The 22777-nt window shown below is 42.8% G+C and overlaps 1 protein-coding gene across 8 annotated transcripts in view; it reads left to right on the top strand.

Annotated features, from left to right (window-relative positions):
• Ubr4 (ubiquitin protein ligase E3 component n-recognin 4) overlaps positions 1 to 22777 on the top strand; it is a 129702-nt gene that overhangs the window by 36056 nt on the left and 70869 nt on the right. For 6 of the 8 annotated variants that reach the window (XM_013153848.3, XM_005004336.4, XM_063235624.1 and 3 more), the window contains exons 26-52: positions 578 to 699; positions 1767 to 1864; positions 3123 to 3280; positions 4062 to 4271; positions 5303 to 5404; positions 5715 to 5815; positions 6049 to 6247; positions 6335 to 6523; positions 6928 to 6991; positions 8313 to 8504; positions 9043 to 9113; positions 9201 to 9348; positions 10020 to 10247; positions 10835 to 11005; positions 12231 to 12413; positions 13348 to 13506; positions 14141 to 14293; positions 14890 to 15117; positions 15418 to 15575; positions 16436 to 16607; positions 16866 to 17067; positions 17897 to 18060; positions 18502 to 18718; positions 19553 to 19769; positions 20476 to 20508; positions 21597 to 21660; positions 22103 to 22237. In XM_013153848.3, the coding sequence (XP_013009302.2) occupies positions 578 to 699; positions 1767 to 1864; positions 3123 to 3280; positions 4062 to 4271; positions 5303 to 5404; positions 5715 to 5815; positions 6049 to 6247; positions 6335 to 6523; positions 6928 to 6991; positions 8313 to 8504; positions 9043 to 9113; positions 9201 to 9348; positions 10020 to 10247; positions 10835 to 11005; positions 12231 to 12413; positions 13348 to 13506; positions 14141 to 14293; positions 14890 to 15117; positions 15418 to 15575; positions 16436 to 16607; positions 16866 to 17067; positions 17897 to 18060; positions 18502 to 18718; positions 19553 to 19769; positions 20476 to 20508; positions 21597 to 21660; positions 22103 to 22237 (4138 nt within the window). The remainder of the gene's footprint in view (positions 1 to 577; positions 700 to 1766; positions 1865 to 3122; positions 3281 to 4061; positions 4272 to 5302; positions 5405 to 5714; positions 5816 to 6048; positions 6248 to 6334; positions 6524 to 6927; positions 6992 to 8312; positions 8505 to 9042; positions 9114 to 9200; positions 9349 to 10019; positions 10248 to 10834; positions 11006 to 12230; positions 12414 to 13347; positions 13507 to 14140; positions 14294 to 14889; positions 15118 to 15417; positions 15576 to 16435; positions 16608 to 16865; positions 17068 to 17896; positions 18061 to 18501; positions 18719 to 19552; positions 19770 to 20475; positions 20509 to 21596; positions 21661 to 22102; positions 22238 to 22777) is intronic. The other 2 variants (XM_003471371.4, XM_013153847.3) reach the window with 1 other exon arrangement.

Here is a 22777-nt window from a genome sequence, read left to right as displayed (position 1 = left end):
TGAGACAATGTGTTGGAAGAAATATAACTAGTAAACAAATATAAGTGTTTGCTATGCTAGTACTATTGTTGCTGCTAGGGATATAGTAATAGCCAAAGTAGATCAAGTTATGCCCTGTGGGAGTTTCTAGGCTTTAATTTGGCCTGTTAGACCAGTGCTTTCTAAATTGAGCTGCTACTAAATCTTTTTAGGCAAGGAATTTTTGTGAAATGTTGGGTAAATTAAAGTTGAACAGATTTTTGGTTCATTTTTTGAAATACATTTCTCAGAGCTGTTGATACATAAACTGGCAATGTCCAAGCTCAGAGGAAGATAGTTACAGTATTTACCATTTCCCAGATTTGTTTCTCATGGAATTATGTTTTGGGAACATTTCAGGAGATGGGATATTCTTTGGAAACAATTACTGTACCCATGGAATTCTTAGGAAGGGACTGACACTGCCAACTATTTTTAATAGGTTATGGAACTGAGATATAGGCCTTTCAATTTCTCTAGGGTAAGTTTGTCCTGACTTTGCTGGAATTAGATCCCTACAAGTTCTCCTGCTCCTCTCTCCTCATGTTATTTTCCTTAGGGCCTATTTGCTGCAGAACTTTCATGAAGAAGGATCCACTGACAAGCCTTCCAAAGAGAAGCTGCATGGCTTTGCTGCTGTTTTGGCTGTTGGCTCTAGTAGGTGTAAGGCAAACACTCTGGGTAAGTGAAGGAATGTACTTTTGATGTACTTTTGAAGAATTTCATTAGTACTACTGCTCTGTTTATTGATGTTTCAGATTTATTTTAGCCTTTCTGTGTGTCAAGAACTCACATAGATTTGTTGACTTTTAGGTAGGATCTTGCTCAGGCTGGCCTTGAGCTCGCCTTGTAACCCAGGCTGGTCTCGAACTTGCAATGATCCTTCTGTCGCAGTCTCTCGAGTACTGGGATTATAGGCATGCACCACCATATCTGGCTAGATTTGTCCATTTTGATATTCATAACAACCCTATAAATATTATTATCTCACCTTTGCTCATTAAGAAACTGAGACTTAGATAGGTTACTTTTCTGAAATTCTGCTCCTTGCAAATGATGAAGCTGATCTAAAGCAGGATCAGTGGTTTCAAAGCATGAGGCTATTTGGCCTTTATCATAGATCTGTATTCTCATATTCATTTATGGTAGTTAAGAAACCAGTCCAGTACAACCTAACTTTGTGCTTAGAAAAATGTCTTTCCTAGCTTAGAAACTATCTGGTAGAAATTTAGGCTGCAGAAATCAAAGGACTTATATAGGATTGGAGAATGGTGCAGAAATTACTATTGGAAATGTATACCCATTTGTGTTTTCCTTAATGTCAGGCTTTAAATATTCTTAATATTCAGAGTCTCAGTACTGGTTCATTGCTTGCTGTTAATGTGCATTACCAAACCCTGCCCTCAAGGCTTAGCTTTAGGAGAAAAAGAAGGGCAGATGTTTAATGGTGATTTTAGCCTGACTTGCTAAAATAATTCCCTCTCACTTTGTTTTCAGTTGTCTTCTTTACTTCAAAGATTAGAAAGTGAATATGATGAAAAATGAAAACCTTGTAATTGAGATTGTTAGCTCTTAAGCAATTAGCTGGTTCTTGGGCATAGCAATGCAATTGAAATATCAATCTAAGGTTGTCTTAGTAATGATTGTGGCAGGCTGGGCTGTCGTAGTTCTTTCTGTATTTGGGCTTTAAAATGCTGAATGTCATTCCTTCTTTCTTGTTGAGTCCTTGTTCTTTCTGTTGCCTCCAGGTCCAACACTGATTCAAAATTTGCCATCGTCAGTGCAGGCTGTATGTGAGTCTTGGAATAATATTAATACTAATGAATTTCCCAATATTGGATCCTGGGTGAGTGCATGTTCTAGGGGTAGAAATGCTGAGAATTGGCTAATCTGTGTTGTCTTTTTGTCTTTAATTCTAACTTTTTATTAATACTCATTTGCATATGTAATGTTTATGTTCCTGTGGGGAGTTTGTGTGTGTCCTAATAACTTGTTTCGTCTCTTTCTTCTCCCTTTTCTCCTTCTCACTCCATCTCAAGTATTCTATGTTATTCTGTCTTTAGATCTAAATTAGCTACCAAGACACTTTCGTGTTTTGTGCCAGTATTTGTTATGACTGATCAAGAACGCGTGCAATCACCCAAGTGATTCTTCTGTGGTCCTTCTACTTAGATGCCTATGTTACCATGAGTTCATGACTTGGGATATGATGATTAAATGTATGAAATATGAAATCCCTGGTACTTTATCTGGTATAGGAAGGCTTAGTCAATGTTAACTTTGTTTCAGTTTTGCATTCTATATTGGGAACTTCTTCCTTTTCTACTGGTTTTATGGGGTAGCTTTTAGGTTTTTCTGTGCTTTCAGATAGTAAGTATTGAGTCTCTGTCAGCTTGCTTGAGCTTTGTGTATGCACTACCCAAACCACCTCTATTAACAGATTTTTCCATTATAGTTCTTTGGAAAAGTGAAATATTACAAATTATTATTATTTTTTTTACTTCTGCTTTGTAAGTTACGACCTTTGTTTATATCACCTAAAGCTGTAAAGTACAGCCATAATTTTGATCTTTGTAATAGAGTCCAGATACATTGTAAAATGCATCCTTCTCAATCATTACAAACAACAGTTCTGCTCTTAAATATAGCATGTTATATATTCTAGTCATTTAGAATTAGTGTTGTTATTTTTGTTCGTTTATTTATGGTACTGGGGCAGAACCTAGAACCTTGTGCATGCTAGGTAAGTGCTCTACCACTGAGCCATCTACCTTTCCCCACTTACTAAATTTTATTTTGAGCCAGCTCACTACATTGTCCAAGCTGGCTTTGAGCTTGCAATCCTTTTACCTCAGCCTCCTAAGTAGCTGGGATTACAGACATGCACTGCTGCATGTAGTGTATTGGTTAACTTTGCACTAAATGAAGTGTGAATTGCTGTGTTCTCCCACCCCATGTCCTTCCCAGGATGAACAGTAGTATCTGCTGAATGAAGGCCACTGTTCCTAATCTCAGTGGACCCTTAGTTTGTAACAATTCTTTTCCCCATGGAGAATTTTATCCATGATAGATGGTCTTTCCACTTGTGATCTGCTTCCTTTCAGCGCAATGCCTTTGCCAATGACACCATCCCTTCTGAGAGTTATATTAGTGCTGTGCAGGCTGCTCACCTGGGGACGCTCTGTGGCCAAAGTCTGCCTCTGGCTGCTTCTCTGAAGCACACCCTGCTCTCACTGGTCAGACTGACTGGAGATCTGATTGTGTGAGTATCTAGTACCTAACCCTCAGAAAGCCTAGTCTGTGTGCAATTGTAGCTAAAGGAGGACAGTGAGAGTTTCCATATCACAGTGCATTTTTGTATCCTTGTATGTATCCAAGAAAGCCTGTACTTTTAGTGCAGAGCAGAAGTGTTTAAAGTGGAATGATTTCTTTCCTTTTTTTTGGGGGGGGGTAGGGTCTTTGTGATTTAGGCTGACCTTAAACTGACTTTTTAGGTCAGGCTGCCCTTGAATTTGGGCAGTCCTCTTGCCTCAGCCTCCTAAGTGCTGGGGTTACAGCTGTGCACCACCACCTCTAGTAGGGTTTATATTATAAAGTGCTAATTAAAGATTACTCCATAGTGTTTGTTTTTAATCATTGGGTAAGTTAGACTTTGTTATAATGAGTAGGTCAGACCACCAGAGGGACAATCTGTCATCTTGTACATAGGTCATGGGTGTAGTCATATATCGAATTGCATTAAAGTGGTCCAGATTCCTGGCAGTGCTATAGTACTCTAGCATGAGTTACTTTCTTAGGTTTTAGGTAGCTTTCTTTTTATATAATATTCTAAAACACATCTTTTAATAAATAGATTTTTTATATTTTTGCTTCTGTTATAATAGTGAGGGGACATATGAAATTACATGATTGTGTGCATGTGGAGAGCCAAAAGGCTGAAATAAAAGTCCTCTCCTCAGTAGAGAGCTGATGTACCGTCACTCTGCTTTGCAGTGTTTTGGAAGACTGTGTTCGCTGACATAGTTCTGTGTACTTTATTGAAGGTGGTCTGATGAGATGAACCCACCACAGGTCATTCGGACCCTGTTGCCCCTTCTTTTGGAGTCGAGCACTGAGAGTGTTGCTGAGATCAGTAGCAACTCCCTGGAACGCATCTTGGGCCCTGCAGAGTCTGATGAGTTCTTGGCTCGTGTTTACGAGAAGCTGATCACTGGTTGTTACAACATTCTCGCCAATCACGCAGATCCCCACAGGTGAGCCTGGTGGAGAAGAGCAGCCAGGCTCTTGGCCTGCTCCTGCCGTTAGTGAGTTGTCACTGCCGCCTGCATTGTGCTGGGAGCCGATGGCTCGCAGTCACGGTGCTTCATTGAGCATGCTGAACTCGTGTGCGTTTCACATTCGTGTGTGAGTGTTTGAAGAGTATTTGGGATCCTCTTTTCTGGTTAACTCTTAGGAATAAATGTTGGGGGCTGGGGATTTAGCTCAGCAGCATAAGCGCCTGCCTTGCAAGTGTGTGGTCATGAGTTCGATCCCTGGTACCGATAAAAAAGAAAAAGACAAAAAAAAAAAAGGAATAAATGTTAAAAATGTGGAAGCTTTAAATGTTCAGATTTAGAGACTTAAAATGAAATAATTTAACAAGCAATTATTGAATGCTTCCCTGGCTGTGATGAGGTATACAAAGGAGGTATACTGTAAAATTAGTTTGAGGTGTTTCTGTGATTGTGCTTGTGAGGTGGGGTGGCTTTTTAAGTTAAGTGCTCCACCACATCATTTGACCTTGATCACTTAGGTCATGTAGGTGAATTTAAAAAATAGGTTGTTTTTTAATCTACTGTGAACTGTACAAATAAATGATCCAGCTGTTAGGATTTCTTGTCTTTCTTGATGAGGAGTCTCGGTTTTTATCAGGGACTTTTTTTTTTCCTCTCCTTTTTTTAATCCTAAGAAATTTGAGGTAACTTAATAGAAATTATTCATTGAAAATGGTCCCCCTCTGAAAAAAGAAAAAGTCACTGACTGAGTCTGTATTAGAACTCAAGGATTCAGATGCTTTTCCTGTTTAATTTCCTAAGGAAGAGAGTAGTAATGTGAAATTGAGGGGCTACCACTCATCAAACACTGACTGAACACTTGCTGTGTGCCTGGCTCTATGCTGAGCTTCAGGTAACAAACGTGGATATTTCCTTCAAGGTCTAGTCATAAACTCTGGGTTTTTCAAAGGCAGTACAAAAAAGTACTGAACTCTTGTTGACTGGTATTTATATTTTTCTTTGCCCCCCAGTGGATTGGATGAATCCATCTTGGAGGAGTGTCTCCAGTATCTGGAAAAGCAGCTGGAAAGTAGCCAGGCCCGTAAAGCTATGGAGGAGTTTTTCTCTGACAGGTGAGCCCTATTGTTGGTATTCTTGTGTTTTGTGAAAGCTTCCTGAAAGCACAGAGCTATATTTCTTGACTTGGTTGTTCTTGTCAGGGAATGTGTCAGGCTTCTTAGGTGACTCTATCAAGGAGAACTTGAATTAATTTCTGACTCTCTGAAGATCATTGCAAAGGGCTGGAGTTCATGAACACCTTGTGTTGGTGACTCACAAGGAACCGTTTTCCCTAGAGGAGATGAGATTGTGAAGAAATGGAAACAGATTCCTTTTATGTGAGCTTAATGTGTGTCTTCTATTTTCCTCCCTCCTGCCTTCCAGTGGAGAACTTGTGCAAATTATGATGGCAACCGCCAATGAGAATCTCTCTGCTAAATTCTGTAACCGAGTCTTGAAATTCTTCACCAAACTCTTCCAGCTGAGTGAGTGACAGCTTAAAAGTAATCTTCTTATGGGAACTTTGATGTCCAGCTTATACTATGCCTATCTTCTGCCCGAGTTTAACTGCAGCATGAAAATGCTAACAAGTGGAGAGAATCCCTCAGAGAAAGTTTGGAAGGAAGTTGAAACTTGCTTGAAGGCTTTTCTGTTTTCTGCCTTACTTGCCTTTCCCTGGTCCTTTTTCACTCACCATAGCTTCCTGGTCTGTTTCTAGCTGAGAAGAGCCCTAACCCAAGTCTTCTGCATCTCTGTGGCTCACTGGCACAGCTGGCTTGTGTGGAGCCTGTGCGCCTGCAGGCCTGGCTCACTCGCATGACTACATCCCCCCCAAAAGACTCGGATCAGCTAGATGTAATTCAGGAGAACCGGCAGCTGCTGCAGTTACTGACCACATACATTGTTCGAGAAAACAGGTAGAATGATTACACGTGGTACAAATTTGAAACACACAGTTTGATTCCTTGTGGTTCCTAACCAGTGTTTTCTTCTGTTTCTACCAGCCAAGTTGGGGAAGGTGTGTGCGCTGTACTTCTGGGTACTCTGACCCCCATGGCAACAGAGATGCTGGCCAACGGTGATGGGACTGGCTTCCCAGAGCTCATGGTTGTAATGGCCACGCTGGCCAGTGCAGGGCAAGGAGCTGGTCACCTTCAGCTTCACAATGCTGCTGTGGACTGGCTAGGCAGATGGTAAGATGATGAACTGGAGGAACCTATGTGTAGGTTATCATGCTGTGTTTGAAAAGAGAAGAGTAGTTGTAAGTTAGTTTCTTTGGGGTTTAGAGTAAGTGTAAAAGAAACTTGGAGTGCTATGTTTTTTGAAGGTTAAGGTCTTAACCTTCGTTGTTTCCTTATTCGAGTTTCTTGCTCATCATTTTCCAAGGGAAATCCTGGAAAGGCATATTGAATTTTTATAAATCTAAAATCAGAGCACCCTACACTGTATATCTGTGTATTACTTAACTTAGTTTTCTAGAAGTACTTTGGCGTCTCAGTGTCCACAGGTTAATCAAGGCTCCTGCAAATGCTTCCTCTTTTTGGTGCCTTCAGTAACGTTGCGTTCTCCTTCCCTCTTCTTTTTTTCTTTGGTGTAGTAAGAAATACCTGTCACAGAAGAATGTGGTTGAGAAGCTAAATGCCAATGTGATGCATGGAAAGGTAAGAGGTGAGGAGTAAGAATAGTCTGAGGGCGGTGAGGAGGTGACTGTCGTGGCTGAGTGGAAGTCTTTTCTTTCTGTGGTTGTTGTCCTTGGCTAGTCCATTAGAGTTACAAGGCTGATAATCTCAAAGATGTGGTAAAGCTGGTAATCTCTTGTGTATAATTGTTAACTGTGGCCTTCAGGCCTCCTCTGGGTGCCAAAGAGTGACAAGAAGGAACATTCAGCAGAACCCTTACAATGTAATTTCCTATTACTCTAGGGTTCTGTTTTGTTACGAAGAACTCATATCTCTGCACACCCTGAGTGAGGGCAGTGTGGGTTACAGAGTGCACCTTCAGCGCTCCTCCAGATGTAAAATGGCCTAATATCCTGCAGGTTGAGGGCCCTGTGCTGAGAAAGGGGCTTGAGACTGACAGAAGTACTGCATTCGGGTGTTGTTCCTACTTGTCCAACTTACAAACCTGATCTGGGGCTAGAAACTGAAAACTGACCTCCGGACCCACCCTGAGCCATTTGCTTCTCCCTCCTGTCTAACCATCCTTTGGCATAGAAATATCAGGACGCAGAGGAAAGAACTGAGAAATCTGTGTCTTTAATGCCAGGCTATTTGGGTGCGTGGTGGTTTTTTTTTTTTTTTTTTTTTTTTTTGGTACCAAGGATCAAACTCACAACCTCTCACTTGCCCTGCAGGCACTTATATTTGGGTTTTTAAAGGGCAGCATGAGCAGTGGTTTGTTGGACAATTTTTCTCTTTTTTTTTTTTTTTTTTTTTTGTCTTTTTCGTTTTTACCGGTACCGGGGATCGAACTCATGACTGCCTGCTTGCAAGGCAGGCGCTTATGCCGCTGAGCTAAATCCTCAGCCGACAATTTTTCTCTTGATCTTTGATGCTGTTCCTTTCCTTTTATATTAAAAAGTCAAATAATTAAAGTGATTTTCACTAATGGTTAAGAAAATGTTCATGGTAATGAAAGATACTGAGAGCTACTTTATAGTTATAATCTGGCCTTTGCTTGAATGATTTTAGCCCCCAGCTTTAATCCATCCTCCCAATTTTTTGTTTCATCTTTCCAATTTTAATTCTCCTTCATCTTGTAAGAGTTTGTAAAGCACTATCTTTTTCTTCAGAATGAATGACTATACACTAACTCAGTAAAATTTACTGACTAGCTGGGTGCAAGATAGTTAAGAGCGAGACAGACAATTAAAACATTGATTTTCTTGTCTGTCTTTATACTGTTCTGGTCTTGAAGTTTATTGGGAAGAGCTGGGACGTAAGACTTGGAGAACTGAAGTTGTGCGGTTGTGGTCTTTTGCAGCATGTGATCATTTTGGAGTGTACGTGCCATATTATGTCTTACTTGGCTGATGTCACAAATGCTCTGAGCCAGAGTAATGGTCAAGGTCCAAGTCACCTCTCTGTGGACGGGGAAGAACGAGCCATTGAGGTGGACTCAGACTGGGTCGAGGAGTTGGCAGTGGAAGAGGAAGATTCGCAGGCTGAGGATTCAGTAAGTGCTAAGTACCCGCGCAGTCGGCCTCTTCAGGCCGTGAATGGCCAGAAAACAGGACACTGAGAAGACCCTGAGAAGACCCGGCTGCTCTTTCCTAGATCCCTATCAAGTTCAAAGCTCTTCTGCTGTTGCTTGCTCCCAACTCACATGCCTAAAGCTAAACTTGGCCTTTCTGCTTTTTGTTAGGCTGTGGGAATCTAATCTCTTGGTGAATGGACATTTCACTGAGTATCTGCTTTTCTACAGAGTTACTTATCCGACATCTTTAGATTTTGTACCCAAAATATAACTTAGAGGACGAGTGCTTCATGTAGTTATGCGAGCTTCTTTTAGAGAAGAGTTAGGGTTTTCCTCAGCTATAAAACCCTAAGGTTGCCTTTGAATTTGCTCCATATTTTTGGCCAGCTGTTGTTTTCCAGTTTTGGCCGGTTTTTGTTGGTCACTGATGAACCATCATAAGGTGTGGAAGCAGATGTGTTTTATGGCTGTCCATGTGGAGGGCTATGTTTCTGACTGAAAACACTTCTCTTTTAAGGATGAAGATTCTCTTTGCAATAAACTTTGCACTTTTACCATCACACAGAAAGAATTCATGAACCAGCACTGGTAAGAGCTTTTCTTCTTAGGTGCAGGTTTGCTGGGCCTTGATTGCTGACACTTTGGAGCTTATTTGCTGGCTATTATTCCTCAAAGGTACCACTGTCACACTTGCAAAATGGTGGATGGAGTGGGTGTGTGCACAGTGTGCGCTAAGGTGTGCCACAAGGACCACGAGATTTCTTATGCCAAGTATGGGTCCTTCTTCTGTGACTGTGGAGCCAAGGAAGACGGCAGCTGTTTGGTGAGAAACTCAGAACCTTCACTGAGCTAGGGAGGGTGACTTGTTAGTGATACAGGAATACAGGGTACTTAAACCAAACTGGAGCATTCCTCTATGGTACCTGAATCTAGGAATGTATTTTTGTTCTATTATTTATTATCCATTCTACTGAACCCTAAGTGTTAGGGTATTAGAACTAATAAATAATTAGTGATTTTATTACAGGCTTACAGACCTCCCTGCAATTTCAGATGTTATAATCAACGCCTGTTTATTATAAGTGGGCAATAGGGGCTGGGGGTTTAGCTCAGCGGCGTAAGCACCTGCCTTGCAAGCAGGCAGTCGTGAGTTCTATCCCTGGTACCGATAAAAACGAAAAAGACCAAAAAAAAAAAAAAAAAGTACTACTCTAAATAAGTGGGCAATAGTTAGGTACTAGGTGGAAAACATATACTTGATGACTAGCGTCTTTTTTATTTTGACTCCAGTATCGTAGGCAGTATTTCATGTGTCCGTGTTAAGAACTTAGGGACTCTGGCCATGTGTGGTGGCACATGTTTGATACCCAGCACTTGGGAGGTTAAGGCAGGATGATTGCCACAAGTTCAAGGCCAACCTGGGCCACTTAGTGAGACTTTGGCTCAAAAAACAAACAAAAAAATTTGAGTGCCTCTAACATTTTCTGCCCTTAGGCGCTGGTAAAGCGAACTCCTAGCAGTGGTATGAGTTCTACCATGAAAGAGTCAGCATTTCAGAGTGAACCTCGGGTTTCAGAGAACCTGGTGCGTCACACCAGCACCTCACCGGCTGACAAAGCCAAGGTCACTATTAGTGACGGAAAGGTTGCTGATGAAGAGAAGCCCAAGAAGAGTAGCCTGTGCCGCACGGTAGAGGGCTGCCGGGAGGAGCTGCAGAACCAGGTGGGTTTACGCTAGTCCTTGGATCAGTAGACAGCCAGAGCCTGGTGAGTCCGTGTGAGTGAGCAACATGTGAGGCTCCACTTGTACATCTTCTTCTTGTTACTCTAAGTTAACCCCTCTTTGTGATGCAAGTATAACATGTCTTGTCAGTTTTTCTGGAAGGATATATGACTGAGGAGTGTTAGGAGCACTGTGGGTGTAGGTGGGAGGGTAACTTTTATTATATAATAATCTAGAACACTCTTTTTGGCCACGTTCATCCTCTGAAACCTGGAATGCAGAAAATTATTCAAGTGATTATCTTCTCAGTTTTTCCAACGTACATAAAGTTTGCTTATTATCTCTTGGGTGCCTTGGATCATTAGTATCTCTATGGGGCCTTTGTTTAGAAAGATCCCTATAGAGTTAGTAGCACAATGGCATATTTACTGGAATCAAGTGACAGGATTACAGAGAGAATGAGATGATTGGCTAGAGTGTCCACCTGGAATTAAGGAAATTGAATTCTGAATGTATATAGTTCCTGCAAGAGTATGCTCCATTATGTTTGGCTTTTTTTTTCACTTGCAAATTTTGATTTTTCTCAGGCCAATTTCTCCTTCGCTCCTCTTGTGTTAGACATGCTCAATTTCCTTATGGATGCCATTCAGACCAATTTTCAGCAGGCTTCGGCTGTGGGGAGCAGCAGCCGGGCACAGCAAGCCCTCAGCGAACTGCACACAGTGGACAAAGTGGTTGAGATGACTGATCAGCTGATGGTGAGTGTGCCAGAGTCCTGAAGTCTGTCAGTTCTAAGAATCAGCAAGTTGCCTGAAGTACCTAAGTACGTTATATCCTCTGAACAATACACTTAGCAGCCAATCTCGGGCCATTCAGAACAGAGGGTCTACAATGTCATGCTTTTCCACTGTACTATGAGTGATATAATAATCAGGATATGAGATGTATCTTCCACAGAAGGGAATCCAGGGTCATATCCCAGGAAACACATCCTCTTTGTTCATTCAAATTAATATATGAACCCTAGGATGTGGGGAATTCCATTTGGGGACAATTACAAATTTATTCCTTTTTTTTTTTTTTTCTTTTTGAGATGAGGTATATATTTATACTTCGGGCTGGCCTTGAGCTCACTCGCAACAATCCTCCTGCCTCAACCTCCAGAGTGCTGAGATTGCAGGCATTTGTGCCACCACGTCCAGCTATACATTTATTCTTCATACAAAGTAGTAAACCTCCTTGAAGCTTTTTCCCTAAAATTCATATAGCTGGATGAATAGTATTTATTCCCTTTTTAAAATGGTCTTTTGGGAGCTGTCCTTTAGTTTTCTTCATATGACATGAAAATAACGGACAAGCCATTATCCACTTTAAAACTAGTTGCCCAGCACTGAATATAGGATTTATGGTGTGACCCTTTCGGCTTGACCCTTAGCAGCAGGGTAAGCAGTGGAAAATAAAATGAAGGAAGTTCCAAAAGAGAAGTGAACAAATACTGTGAATGGGGAACACGAATAGCTCGCTCAAGATTGCTGTTATTATGGAAATAATATTCACTTGAAATTCACATACATATGTATTTTGATATTTGTACAAAAAAGGATTTTAAAACAGTAAATTTTAGACTTTTACATATTGAGAAAGTACACTGAAAGGGGGCACATAAAAGTGATTTTTTTTTTGGCCTAGTTAGATCAATGAAATAAATATTTCATCTGTCATCACTGTTAATTATATGAGAAAATGCATTTTAACATTTTAAAAAATGTCAGTACTTTGTATTTAGATTTAGCTTTAAACAATTCATTGTGCTATTCTGATTGGACTGATTTTAACCGACAGATTTAACAAATTGTTTGTGGACTAGAAGTTGCAAGCCATTGTTTTTGAATTATGCAGAGTATCAGTCAGGGAAGTGTGGTCCAAATCCACTTGATTTTACTTGCTTTATTACTTCTTGCTGTCTGTTTTTGTCTTTGTCAGGTTCCCACGTTAGGCTCTCAGGAAGGTGCCTTTGAGAATGTTCGCATGAATTACAGTGGAGACCAGGGCCAGACCATACGGCAGCTGATCAGTGCCCACGTGCTCAGGCGGGTGGCTATGTGTGTGCTCTCGTCACCCCACGGGCGCCGGCAGCATTTGGCTGTTAGCCATGAGAAGGGCAAGGTGCGTCCATTAATTTCTTCCCATTCATTTTGGGTCATGTTTGTCTTAAGTGCTAATAAGCAAAACAAGGAGTGACCTGTTTTGAGTGATGTCAGATTGACTGTCTACAGGAAAAACTCTGGGTTCCAAGAGTTCTTTTTTGTTTTTTTTTTTTTTAAAGCATTACACAGTACTTGATAGTTTGGACAGTTAACTTTCTGAGATCTGAAGAACAGATCTCATTGAGCTTTTTTACATTTGAGCCCTGGGTTATTTGGTTAAACCTGGAGCTGATATGTCTAGAACAAAAATCATTTTTAATTCCCCACTCATAGATATTCTTCATGCCGCTAGAAGGGAGGTGACCAGTAAGTATTTGGGACAGTGCGGCTCCTAGTCGTGCTCAGCTTGGTCCTCTGGAGGAAGCAAGCTGATGTACAAATGCCCTCATAGAAGAACTCAGTGTTCCGTATTTAGTCCTTCTCTGCTCTCTCATCCTTCTGAGCACATAGGAACCAGTAGCCCTTGGAAGATGGCTAGAATCTTAACGGGGGTTTTTCTGTGCTTTGGCCTCTCTCATCACTACTGTTGATGTTTTAACCTTAAGTGAAAGTATGATAGTTCTTGAAACAGCCACAAATAATTTCAAAAATGGCTTCATAGAAAATACAGAAGAGTAGTGATACATAGGCATCACTTACTTTATGAAATGTTTTGACAAAGCAAAATTGGTTTCATGACTTATTTTCTTACTGTTACTGGAATGAGGGAAAGACCCTGCCATGTCTTTCTGCCAGGAAAGGCAAAAATTCTGTTTGTCTCGAAGATTCCTAAGAGACTTTTCTATCACAAAAGCCCATCGAGTAACATCCATTTTGAAGGAAGTTTTGGGTTTTGCTCTGCATTCTCTGAGAGGACTTGGATTAAGAATAAACTGGTAAGGTTTCCATTACAGATCACTGTTCTGCAGCTCTCTGCACTCCTGAAGCAGGCAGATTCCAGCAAGAGAAAGTTGACTCTGACCCGCTTGGCTTCTGCCCCAGTTCCCTTCACTGTTTTGAGCCTCACTGGAAATCCCTGCAAGGAGGACTACCTGGCAGTTTGTGGACTGAAGGTAAAAACTCTGATCTAGGTTTGCTTACCATTAGCTGTGGATTCTGGTAACCTTTTTGCTTATTCTCAATGGTTTTTCTTACTGTTGAGATGAAAATTTAAGAGTTGCTGGCATGCAGAAGAAATCTTGATTTGAAGGTTTGAGGATATAGCTTAGTGGCATAAGCCCCTGCCTGGCAAGTGTGAGGTTGTGAATTTGATTCTCAGTACAAAAAAACAAAAAAGAAATCTTGATTTGAACTTAATTTCCTCTAGGTCTTCTCATGGATTTTTTTTTTTTTTTTTTTTTTTTTTGGTCTTTTTGAGACAGGGTCTTACTGTGCAGTTCCGACTGGCCTTTGGCTGACTTTGTAGCCCAGGCTGGTCTCGAACTTGCAACAATCCTCCTGCCTCAGCCTCCCAACTGCTGGGATTATAGGAGTGTGCCACCATGCCCATCTTTCTCATGGAAATCTTAATTTCTCCTGAAACACAGCCTGCTGTTTGTTCTGGAAATTTGAGCGTGTTACTAGACAGTCTAAATAGTATCTGAGGGTGGGGACTATTAGGAGGACAAAGGAAACACAGAACTCTGAAACAAATGAGCCTACTTTTTCCAAATCATCTCTTAGCATTTGTTCTCCGTTCTGTGCCAGGACTGCCACGTGCTCACTTTCAGTAGCTCAGGCTCTGTTTCGGATCACTTGGTGCTGCATCCCCAGTTGGCCACAGGGAACTTCATCATCAAAGCTGTGTGGTTACCTGGCTCTCAGACTGAGTTGGCAATTGTCACTGCAGACTTTGTCAAGGTACAGTGATGATGATGCTTTTGATCCAGAATTTCTGGTCTCTGTTATGTGCTAGCCTCTTCTAGAATGTAAAAATAAAATGGCAACACATCTCGTTGCTATTCATTATGGTGCTGACTAGAGGGGACTTGCTTTGTCTGTAGGTGATATGCAGTTGATTCTGTTCCTGCCCTCCCAGTTACCATGTGCGCACTGACTATTGTATTTGTCACAGAATTTATTTTTGTGCATTTCTCTCCTACTCGTTCCTTGAGAGAGAGCAAAAGATTCTTACCTCAGTGTCACACATCAAACAGACTGGTTCATCACCTTAAGCCACTGACAAATGGCAGGAGGAACCTTACTGGAACTGCAGACAACAAACTAGTTACAGCACATTAACCACTGTTTAATAGTTCTTCTCCTGACCTAGAGTCCATCCTCACATAGAAGTGACTTAAACAGTACCCTCGCCTAAGGATTCCCATTTTGTAGGTACTTGTTGAATAGATAATGAATATACGTTACTCATCAAGTACAGCTGTTAGAATTCACCAGCATACTTGGGGGGTGGAACTGAGATAAATTACCCTTCACTTTTGTTTTTCATCTTGCAGATTTATGATCTGTCTGTTGATGCTTTGAGTCCAACTTTCTACTTTCTGCTACCAAGTTCCAAGATAAGAGATGTTACCTTTCTTTTTAATGAGGAGGGAAGGAACATCATTGTTATAATGTCTTCAGCTGGGTACATCTATACTCAACTCATGGAGGAAGCCAGCAGTGCCCAGCAGGGACCCTTCTATGTCACCAACGTCCTGGAAATCAATCATGAGGACCTAAAGGTTCGAGCATATGTTATTATTTCTTTCTGTTCCAGAGGTAGTTTAATAACTCATTGGTTGTTCTTTTTTTATTATTCTTTCTTTCTTCGTACTTCTAACTTCTTACGTAGTAATGTGACTGAACTGATTCAACTTAGAGTTACTTTATTTTGGGTGTCTTTATGATGTTTACCCTCAGGGTGTCATGCTTAGTGTGTGAGAGCACCTGCTCATGATTTAAAACTGTAATCAGCAAGCCTTGGAAGCTGGTAGCCCAGACAACAGTGAAGTTAATTCATACATGTGTCTTTGTCCCTACAGGACAGTAATAGCCAGGTGGCAGGCGGCGGCGTGTCTGTGTACTACTCTCACGTGCTGCAGGTGCTGTTCTTCAGCTACTGTCAGGGCAAGTCATTTGCGGCCACTATCAGCAGGACAACTTTGGAGGTGCTGCAGCTCTTCCCCATCAACATCAAGAGGTGGGAATGAACCTTGAATCTCCACCTCCCATAGACCCTCATCCCTAAGGAGGACCACTCTACTCTCCTCCTTAGCACTGGTCCGTGTCTGAATATGGTGAATCTTACTGTCCCCAGCGTCCTTCTTCCTAGCTAGGAGACTTTAAAATAAGCAGCATCCAGGGTTGGCATGTTGGGCCCCATGTATAATTTGTCCTCCACCATTAAGACACCCAGCTATTGGAGAGTTCGGGGGGGGCAGCTACTTACATAGAAAGAAAACCTATAGTCAGGGCAGCAAGTGTGAGTTTAATAATTAATGAGTCTTGAGGAGGGAACATAAATATCTCCTAGGCAGTCATCTTCAGTTTCCCTTGGCAGCAGACTGCAGCAGTAAATAGAACATGGTATTGGTGGCATTGTTGGAACTGGGAGGTCAGGGAGAAGCGACTTAGGTCTCTTCCAGTCATTTTCACCTGCCACTAAAGAGCTACTGTGACACTTTCTCAGGCTTCTCTGATGAAATAAAATGGCCACTGATTCACATATACTTGATGTGAATGGAGATCTTTTCATGGAACGTTAGCTTGTCAGTTTTGGGAACTGCTTGGCTTCATGCAGCTGACAGGTACCTAGGGCCACCTGTGAGTTCTTGGAGGCCTCATCATACAGATTTTAAATGAAGACTTCTCTTGAGAGCGTACATTTGAGTATCTGAGAGTGTCTCCTGACTTTGGGTAAAACTGACCTATGGATGGTCGGAAACCTTAGCCAAGGATACTGTTCCAGTTGCATCAAAAGTGAGGATGGACCTTAGGTCAAGAGAAGAACTATTAAATGGTGGTTTATGTGCTAACGGCTGCCCGTCTTATTGTCTGCAGTTCCAATGGTGGCAGTAAGACTTCTCCTGCCCTTTGTCAGTGGTCTGAGGTGATGAACCACCCTGGTTTGGTATGTTGTGTCCAACAAACGACAGGTGTGCCACTGGTAGTGATGGTGAAACCAGACACTTTTCTTATCCAGGAGATTAAGACTCTTCCTGCTAAGGCAAAGGTCAGTGCCAGAGTCTGCCATCACTTTGCTGTGAACTGGGGTCTATTTTTATGTTTATGAGTTTTCCTCATTTCTTTCAATAGAGGCTTTTAAAAGATTTGATTGGTGATTTTTTCCTAGCAACTTTTCTTTGGCTCCTTTCTGTACCCGCTCTTGACTGAAGTCAGCTGCTTCTGTGCCTCTTTTTCTAGGTTCTGAGCTATGGGTGTGGGAACTAATCCCTTCCTCTCTCCTGTCCTTTGTCCTTTCCCTTCCTAGATCCAAGACATGGTTGCCATTAGGCACACAGCCTGCAACGAACAGCAGCGTACCACCATGATCTTGCTGTGCGAGGACGGCAGCCTGCGCATATACATGGCCAACGTGGAAAACACGTCCTACTGGCTCCAGCCCTCCCTGCAGCCCAGCAGTGTCATCAGCATTATGAAACCTGTGCGGAAGCGCAAAACAGCTACAATTAGTACGACCCTGTCTTCATTCTTGTGGGAAATGTGCATGACAGATTTTTAGAGACAGCGTAGTAGCTATAAATACCTAAAGAAATTATGACTCCTACATACACATTCAGTGAAGTTAGAGATAGATGCTAGCCAATTTCCTGAAAGCAAAGGTCCCAAATGGCAGATATACCTACTATATATCTACTCCAGCTCAGCAGTTATTTGGTGCCCTGCAAAGCGTGAAGTCACTGGCCTTATTTAAGGAATTTTCTTTCTGAATTTACAATAGTTGGCTTGCCTGTGAGACTGAATGTATCACAAAGTGCATTCTTTCAGTTGGTTAACTCTCCACTGAGTTCTGCAGGACCCACCACAGGTGTCGGAGTTGGGAATCTTGCTCCTGGCAGATAGAGGATTCTTCAGCAGGGAGAAAGCTTCCATTCAGAGTGAATCACGTCATCCAAGCAAAGACCATTGCAGGGATCATCACATTGCCTTAAATTATCTCTAGAGTCTGTATTTGAGATAATGGTAGAAGCCAACTGTAAAGAAATAGCTCCCCTTCTTCGTTGTAAATAAACCAGAGCCCATTCTTGTGAACTATCCTCCCACCAGCAGTATCTGATTTGTTAGTATTACTAGGATACATGGTTAGGGATAATGACCGCTAGAGAGGTAACCATGCCAGCATCATGCTGATGCAAGCACTGTAATCCATAGTTGGCGTAAAGAGATTAGTGTGTGGCTTAGTCTGGGAGGAGTCTTTAGTTAAGGACTATGAACAAGGGTGCCAGAGACTACACACACTTAGGTGTAGGCGCTCTGGCAACCTGGTACTATTCTCCACAGCAACCCGCACATCTACCCAGGTGACTTTCCCTATTGACTTCTTTGAACACAATCAGCAATTGACAGATGTGGAGTTTGGTGGTAATGACCTCCTACAAGTCTACAATGCACAACAGATAAAGCATCGGCTGAACTCAACTGGCATGTATGTGGCCAATACCAAGGTGAGGACTGTGCTAGGCTGCGTTCAGTCCTTGGGCAGAAGGTCTTGTCATCATGATTGGAGAACGCATTACTTTTTAGAATGTGAGGATGAAGCATATTCTTCTAGTACTAGCTCTTCACTTTGGTTAACTGGTCAGGAATAGTTTATTATTCTCTCTTTTTTTTTTTTTTTTTGTCTTTTTCATTTTTATCGGTACCAGGGATCAAACTCACGACCACCTTCTTGCAAGGCAGGTGCTTATGCCGCTGAGCTAAACCCCCAGCCCCTAGTTTATTATTCTCATTCACACGCTGAAGGCGTTGCATCCCAGAAGGCTAGGTCTCCCCCTTTACTAGCAGTGTAGTACCTCAGAAGGCAGCTGGAGGTTGATCATGCTGGGGAGAAAAAAGCCTTTAGGACTCCTTTTCAGGTTTTTGATGTGCGTCTTTTGTCTCTACAGCCTGGTGGCTTCACGATTGAGATTAGCAACAATAACAGCACTATGGTGATGACAGGCATGCGGATCCAGATTGGGACTCAGGCAATTGAACGAGCCCCGTCATATATCGAGATCTTTGGCAGAACTATGCAGCTTAATTTGAGTCGCTCTCGCTGGTTTGACTTCCCCTTCACCAGAGAGGAAGCCTTGCAAGCTGATAAGAAGCTGAACCTCTTCAGTGAGTCCCCAACCCCTGGTGCTGACTTAGTCCTTATTGTGACAGCTGAGTTGGAGGCTACCTGTCTGTGGCTCTTCATTGTACTGAGATCCCCTCCACTTTAATGGTATCTCTGTTCTCTGCCACTAGGAAACTTTGAACGTTACTTGAAATTTAAAAGAGGCAAGGTACTTGGAAAGGAAAATACTTGAAAATGGGGGAGTAAATGGAAGTTAACTTGGGCAGGGATTCACTTTTGCAGTGTTGTCAGCCTCACTGGTAGGACTGTTTCCACGTTCAGGCAGAGAGCAGCCAAGACTGACATGGGAACTCATCAGGCTTTCAAGTAGAGATGAAGGCTTCAGGTCACATATCTCTGCCACATGTCTGACAAGGCCATTGAGTAGTTTGAAACCCTCCAAATACAATTTCCTGAGCTTTTCTTAAGATGGGCATCTTCTTTTAGTGTTTACTGGGCATCTGTCTGATGTTCTTCTGGAAAGTTAGAGTGTGAATGGTGATCACCTATACTTTGAATAAAGAAAATGCTTAGAGATCCTTAGGAATGAGGGGTGTGGGTTGGAGATACAGTACTCTGATTGCACAAGAGGATCTTTACAGGGGTATTTGGGGACTCCCCAGTAGACTTACTTCATAGATTTAGTCCATGGAAATGTTTCTTTGTGCATGGGACACCGAAGTTGCTGCTAGTGTTTCAGGAGATAAAAGTTCCTCTGTGTCTGTAAAAGTGACGTGATTTGTCTTTTGTCTGGTCTGTCCTGGCCGTTGCTTTGGAGGAGTGATAGTAGCTCTTTAGAGATCATGCTTCCTAAAGTCTTCTCTTGCTTTTTGCAGTTGGTGCCTCAGTGGATCCAGCAGGTGTCACCATGATAGATGCTGTAAAAATTTATGGCAAGACTAAGGAGCAGTTTGGCTGGCCGGATGAGCCCCCAGAAGAATTCCCGTCTGCCTCTGTCAGCAACATCTGCCCTTCTAACCTGAACCAGAGTAATGGCACCGGAGACAGTGACTCAGCTGCACCAACTACTACCAGTGGCACTGTTCTGGAGAGGTACCGGCACTTACAGGAGCGGCTTCGGTTTTTCCCATTTTCCATCCATGGTAGAACCTTGCTGTGTCTTACAAGAGTCAGTGTTTGTAACCATCCCAAGGATAGCCTGTGATTTTCAAGTTTTCACACAACTCTGCCACATTCAGTGTTTCCTTAGTGTGCAGACTAAGCCTGAAAAGTAGACTGAGAGTCATTGGTTCCAGAGTCTGTGCCTGGGCAGAATTTCTGTGCCTTTCTCAAAGCTCAGTAACCTTTGGAATAGCTGGATTATGATTTGGCCTCGCCAAAATGATAGAAACAGCCACCCTTCCATGCTGAGTGCATCATCTTGGCATCTTTCTCTGCAGTAGCTACTTGGTGGGAATGACAGTGCCAGCAAGACAGGCTGCTGCTGCGTCTTGTAGCAGAGCAGAGTCTCCTTCAAGTTCCCTATGGTGGCATTCTTAAGCATTGTGCTTGCTTCTTTGTGCTAGGTAGCTGCTGGTTTGCCATGGGAGACAAAATAATTCATGATGTAAGATTGTGAGTTTCTTACATTGTAAGTCATGAGAAGACCCATGCTTGGGTTCACTGCCTCCTACCAGCAGTCTCCCCACTTCTTTCTTTTTCCCCACTCTGTTCACATATGGTTTGCTTAGGATATGTTTCCAGGGTTCTCTAAGCTTCACATTTGTTTTCTTTTTTTTTCCTTTGCTTCTCCCCCAAGTTCTGAAACTGAGTCCTTAACCAAGCTGGACCGGTTAGTATGCCCTATTTCTTTTGTCTGCACGAGTGAGCGTGTGTCAGAGAGCGCATATGTGATGGTGTGGCTTTGCGTTGATTCCACTTTTGTTGAGAGTCCTCCTGCTTTTTTCTGTTCTCATTGCATGGCCACAGAGCTCTCCCTGTGTATAAACGCAGTATCCCCCAGGTTTGAGTGCACTGTTGTTGTTGGCTGTTTGGATTCTCAGCTTGCTCTTCCTTCCTCAGTCCTTGCTGCTCCCTTCTGTAGTGGCTGGATGAAGGGTGGGGGGCCAAGCACAAAGTGCCGCCATCTGATGAGGCCCCGGAGAGCTTGTTCTGTCGTGTTTGTTGTGTGCCTTAGGCCTCCTTCCCTGGTTCCTTATTGTCTTCCTCTACCCCTTGCCTCCTTTCTTTGCAGCTGCTTCCTCAATATTTTTCCTTCTCGGTCCCGAGCTTCAGCTGTCAGGATGTTGGTCTTTTTACTATGCCACATGAAAGTTAAAGGAGTAAGCTTTGAGAGCATGTTACTTGATAACCTGTAATAGTTGGGCCTCCTATTTCTTCCCAAGAGGAGAACTGACATTGACATTGACAGTTTTGTAAAAGATACTCTCTACCATAGGTAAACACTCAGGAAAAATACCAGTGTACGTTTTCTTGGAGGTATAAGTAAATCTAGCCTTAACCTTCCCAGTAAAAGAAAGTGGCTTTAACCTTTCTTTGGTGTCTCCCTTTGCCCGTTGATCTCTGGGCACCTGAGCCTTGGGTCCCATTGCATCAAGATGGTTAAGCCCATCTCAGTGATCCCTGCCACAGGCAACCAAGGAAGTACTTTTATCCTCTTTGAGGAGGAAAAGCCTTGTCTTTGAATTGCGGATTATGAACATGGCCTCAGGTTGATCTCCAAGCAGGAGCCAGGTTCTTCTGGCCTGTAACACAGGCAGTGATATGCATGGTGCCTGTGGCAGGTCTTATTGTGCTTTGATTTTGTATTTGGCATTCATTAGCTGTCCCCAAGGTCCTCACGACTATAGTTAGCCTAGGCTAAAGCACGAGGCAGAGAGAATGGTGGTTGTACTCAAGCCAGGTTTTCTGTCTCCCCAGGCTGGTTGTGAGTTCTTTAGAAGCCCTGGAAAGCTGCTTTGCTGTTGGTCCAATCATCGAGAAGGCAAGTCACTTCTTCAAAGCACATGGGAGCTTTCTGAAGAGGCAGGAAGTCAGAGGCGTTGTGTGAGGCCGCGAGGCCTCACAGCTAAAAAAAAATGTTTAGAGCCTAATCTTGATTTTCAAAGACACTCTAGAGAAGTCTTTGGCTTTGGGCCTCATGTCCTGCTTTTGGGGGCCACAGTAACACGTGTCATAGAGTAGGAGGAATACAGGTGCATAAATGCTGTATGGGAGTCGTTAGCCTCGATCTTGGTTCTGCATCTATGATTTAGGAAGACTGTAATTTTTGCAACATTTTTATATTCTAATTTTTGCTCTTTGCAGTCGATGGCATATAACTGAACCCTGGTGACCTTGAAGGAAGGAAGGGGAGGGCAAAATAGAAAGTTTGTGCTGCACTGAGATTGTAGGATTAGTTATAATCTTGTCATCTTTCACATCAGGAGAGAAACAAGAATGCAGCTCAGGAGCTGGCTACTTTGCTGCTGTCCCTCCCAGCACCTGTCAGTGTCCAGCAGCAGTCCAAGAGCCTTCTGGCCAGCCTGCACACCAGCCGCTCAGCCTACCACAGCCACAAGGTAATCGTTCTCTCTCAGGGAGGCCTTCTGTAGAAATGGAAGTTGTGGTCCTGACAGGGAATCAAGTAAGTTGGCTTTTTATTTGTAAAGCAATAGCCTAGCTGAGTGAGCTGGAGAAAGGATCTATAGCAGTTGAGATTGGACCCAGAGTCTAAAGCTTCTCTGTAGAAGTTCAAGAAAACCACTCAAAACTGATAACCCAGCTGATGGACCGCTCACATGCATTGTTTTCCTATCTGTTTAACGGATCAACAAAAGTTTAAAAAGAAAAGGCCAGACACTGGGTGCAGGTGACCGCTTGTGCCAGGAAGAGAGTGAGGGGAAAGGGACTCATGACTGCTGGTGCTGCTTTTGGCCTGCAGCCCTTGTTGGCACGCATAGTCCGTACTCGTGGGGCGGTTGTTGAGCGGTGGGAGTAGAGGACCCTCTGAGGTGAAAGTGAGGAGAGAGGGTCTCACCGATGAGAGGCTGTAGCTGCCAAGGAAGGTAAGTCGGCCAGTTTCTGTAGATGGAAAAGGTGTATTGCAGATCTGTGAGGAA

The sequence above is a fragment of the Cavia porcellus genome, unplaced genomic scaffold, assembly GCF_034190915.1.
Source record: "Cavia porcellus strain 051 isolate PalLab524CR breed Dunkin Hartley unplaced genomic scaffold, mCavPor4.1 scaffold_25, whole genome shotgun sequence".
Taxonomy (NCBI): domain Eukaryota; kingdom Metazoa; phylum Chordata; class Mammalia; order Rodentia; family Caviidae; genus Cavia; species Cavia porcellus.
The sequence above is the reverse complement of the archived record's forward strand: the minus strand, read 5'-3'. Positions and strand labels throughout refer to the sequence as shown.